This window comes from Lepisosteus oculatus, chromosome 18 (assembly GCF_040954835.1).
Source record: "Lepisosteus oculatus isolate fLepOcu1 chromosome 18, fLepOcu1.hap2, whole genome shotgun sequence".
NCBI classification, from domain to species: domain Eukaryota; kingdom Metazoa; phylum Chordata; class Actinopteri; order Semionotiformes; family Lepisosteidae; genus Lepisosteus; species Lepisosteus oculatus.
The window spans coordinates 7,495,319-7,498,203 of record NC_090713.1 but is presented as its reverse complement, the minus strand read 5'-3'; the positions used below and the strand labels follow the sequence as shown (position 1 = coordinate 7,498,203).

Sequence of the window (2,885 nt, the reverse complement as noted above, 5' to 3'; positions counted from 1 at the left end):
CTGGAGATTCAACCTATACTGTATATTAAAATATTTTATTAAAGAAAAGAAAATAAGGGCACTGTTCATGCCAGATTGCTTGAGGCATCAACAGATACTATACTGATAGGACTTTCACACACCCTCAGTCGTCAGTTAATATTCATCAGGCTGACGTGGGAGCTGTACTCTATAAGTACCTCAATGAAGTCAAAGAGAACATATTCCTGAGTCTTCTTTCTCCAGTAACGATGAAGTCTGCGGTTAAAGCAAAGAATGAAGTTTCCCGCTATGTACAGACTGACTCCCAGAAACAGCTCCATGCTCCTGAGGACAGCATGCAGCTGCATCTCTACAGAGAGATTGACAAGCTGCAGAATGGTATTGAGTTTTGTGTCTTTGAGGAATAGTGTGTCAAGAATACTTCCTGCAGTGGTCTAGTGTGTCCAAACTATAAATCTGAATAAAGAGTACTTTGATTTCTGAAGTTAAATCAATGTTTTATTTATGCCTAGAACTGGGCAGCCTGAAGAACAAACTGGAGCAAATGGAAAAGGCAAGAGAAGGTACTATTGTTGGTTTTTTTTTACATAGTGGACCGTATAGCATTTTTGTTGCAAATCTGCATCTTGTCTTCTGTACCTTTACTCTAAAATCTTCAGAAGGATGCATTATTTTCTCTGTAGTTGTATTACTTACAGGATCTTTACTGGGATTGCTTACACTCAACTAAAATGTATTCTGATTTATTATTACTTTAAATACATATTTGTAGCATGTTTATTATATTTGAGTTTTATTGAATGTCAGAAACAGACAGAAATAGAAGGTTAACTAGGTACAATGATGAACAAAGATGATCTGAGAACATCTTGTCTTATTTAAGATTATAATATGTTTTTAAAATTTAAAGAAATGTAAAATATGGCAATATAAAGAGATTTTCTTCATTGTATATAGTAAATACATCTCTAATAATAACTATGAATGTAAACATTTTCTGAAGACGTTGCTATAGGTTTCAATGCAGGAGGCCAGTGCTAATCTGAAAGTTTTCAAAATGATCAAAAAGTTTTTTAACTGTACGCACCAAAACATCAAACACTGATGAAGTGTTTCACACTCAAAAAACTTATTAGACCTAAACATTTGCACATGGGACAGCACATTGAAACAGGGAAACGTAGGTTCTTTTTAGAAAGTACTACAATGTGAGTGAGAAAAAATATTCAGACGGTATAATACCTTTTTATATCATTCACTTTCTCCAGTGCTAAAGCACAACATTTCACAGTGTATAATCTTAAAATACCTTATACTTATGTCACACTAACTATTAAATAGCAGTTTTGTCTTGAGTAGTATATTGAATTTGAATCAGGTGATAAAGAAGTGGCACTCCAATGCACAAGCAACAAAGAGGATATCTTGACAACATGACAATTTTGATATTGTTTTTCAGTTATACATCAATACCTTAACTGTAAGAAAATAGAGAAGCATAACAATGATTGGCTGTACTGTAAAAGTTGTTCTGTTTTAATCTCCAGCACTTCCAAAGATTGTCTTTTCTGCTTCCTTACGAACAACTGGACCTGAAAATACAGGACCGTTCAACACTGATACCACCCTGGTGTTTAGACGAATCATAACTAATCTTGGAAACTGTTACAACCCAGCCTCAGGTACCACAATTTAGGAGGTTAATTTACAAGCTTACCTCAAGTTGTCAATTTACAGTGTGGTGAAGCCACTGAAAGATAATTAATTTAATTATTTAATTAATCTCTAAAAATAATGATACCTTATAAAAAAATGAGTTTTTTGGTAAATAAAAGTCATAAAAGCACATTATTAAACTATTTCATTCAACATTCAGCTTATTTTCTCTATCAGAGTCTGATTTTTAAAACTGTCTCTGCAGGTATTTTCACTGCCTTGGTGAGGGGCATTTACTACTTCACTGGCACTGTCTTTCACGAGGTCAATGTGAACACTGCGGTGAGATTGATGAAAAACAATGAGACGATAGTCACCTTATGGGAAACCTATGGACATACTGGTCACGGCAGTGTAAGCAATAGTGCCATCCTGCAACTCGAAATAGGAGACAATGTTTATCTCCAGCTTGCAGCAAACACGTATATCTTTGATAATCATAACCACCACTCCACCTTCCATGGGTTCTTGCTCTTTCCCAACTAATATACTACCCCGGCATTAAAGAGTTCTTTCACTGACCCTAATTAGTTCCAGTCTCAGACCATCTTATCTATATTAACGTTAGCATTAAGATTTGTTTTAAATTGCTAAATATAACTTATTTTCTGTTTATTTTCTTACTTGTAATCTATATTCCTACAGTATACCATTCTCAGTTTCATGTATTTTAGTTTCTCAATGGTCCCTTGTAATTTACCTTGTCTTTTCTTTTTTAAATATCCTAATTGTTTTTATGTGTCTAGATATGTTCATGAGACTGATTGATTTCTCTGTTTTCTAATTATATTGCCTCTCATGTGTTCTTATCCAGTTGTTTGAATGCTCAATGCCTAATGTATAGATCTGAATAATTTGATGAAAACCACAAAATGCTCTATGCATCATGGGACTGCTGTCAGGTTTTTTTGGTGAACTTGGATGGCATGATCTGGGTGTTGTAAACCCAGCTTTGCGTTGGGCAAGAGAGAGAAGACAAAGAAGTAAACAGAAACAAGACTTTAACCAGAGGATATTGATTACAGGCATTGGCCAAGACTCCATGAACACCTGTTCTGCTATAGAGGGATAAAGGGACATATTACTTGCTATAGACAACCAGCTACCGTAAATGCTATTACTTTAATAATTTATGTGTATTATTCGTTTCCAGATTCTGTAGTAAATAAAATAAATGTTTAATCATT

The 2,885-nt window shown here is 34.4% G+C and overlaps 1 protein-coding gene across 1 annotated transcript; it reads left to right on the top strand.

Annotated features, from left to right (window-relative positions):
* The first annotated feature begins 220 nt into the window (after positions 1-220).
* Positions 221-2,189, top strand: LOC138224058 (complement C1q-like protein 2). The gene is made up of 4 exons (XM_069180335.1): positions 221-360; positions 495-545; positions 1,530-1,664; positions 1,904-2,189. Exons 1-4 carry the CDS (start codon positions 231-233, stop codon positions 2,182-2,184), a joined length of 597 nt encoding a protein of 198 aa, XP_069036436.1. The 5' UTR covers positions 221-230; the 3' UTR covers positions 2,185-2,189.
* The last annotated feature ends 696 nt before the right edge of the window (positions 2,190-2,885 follow it).

Bases quoted from the DNA above. Each gene is read 5' to 3' on its own strand.
- LOC138224058 (XM_069180335.1), top strand. From the start codon at position 231: ATGAAGTCTGCGGTTAAAGCAAAGAATGAAGTTTCCCGCTATGTACAG. The intron at 546-1,529 runs GTACTATTGTTG...TTTAATCTCCAG, and splicing joins AATGGAAAAGGCAAGAGAAG to CACTTCCAAAGATTGTCTTT. The intron at 1,665-1,903 runs GTACCACAATTT...CTGTCTCTGCAG, and splicing joins CTGTTACAACCCAGCCTCAG to GTATTTTCACTGCCTTGGTG.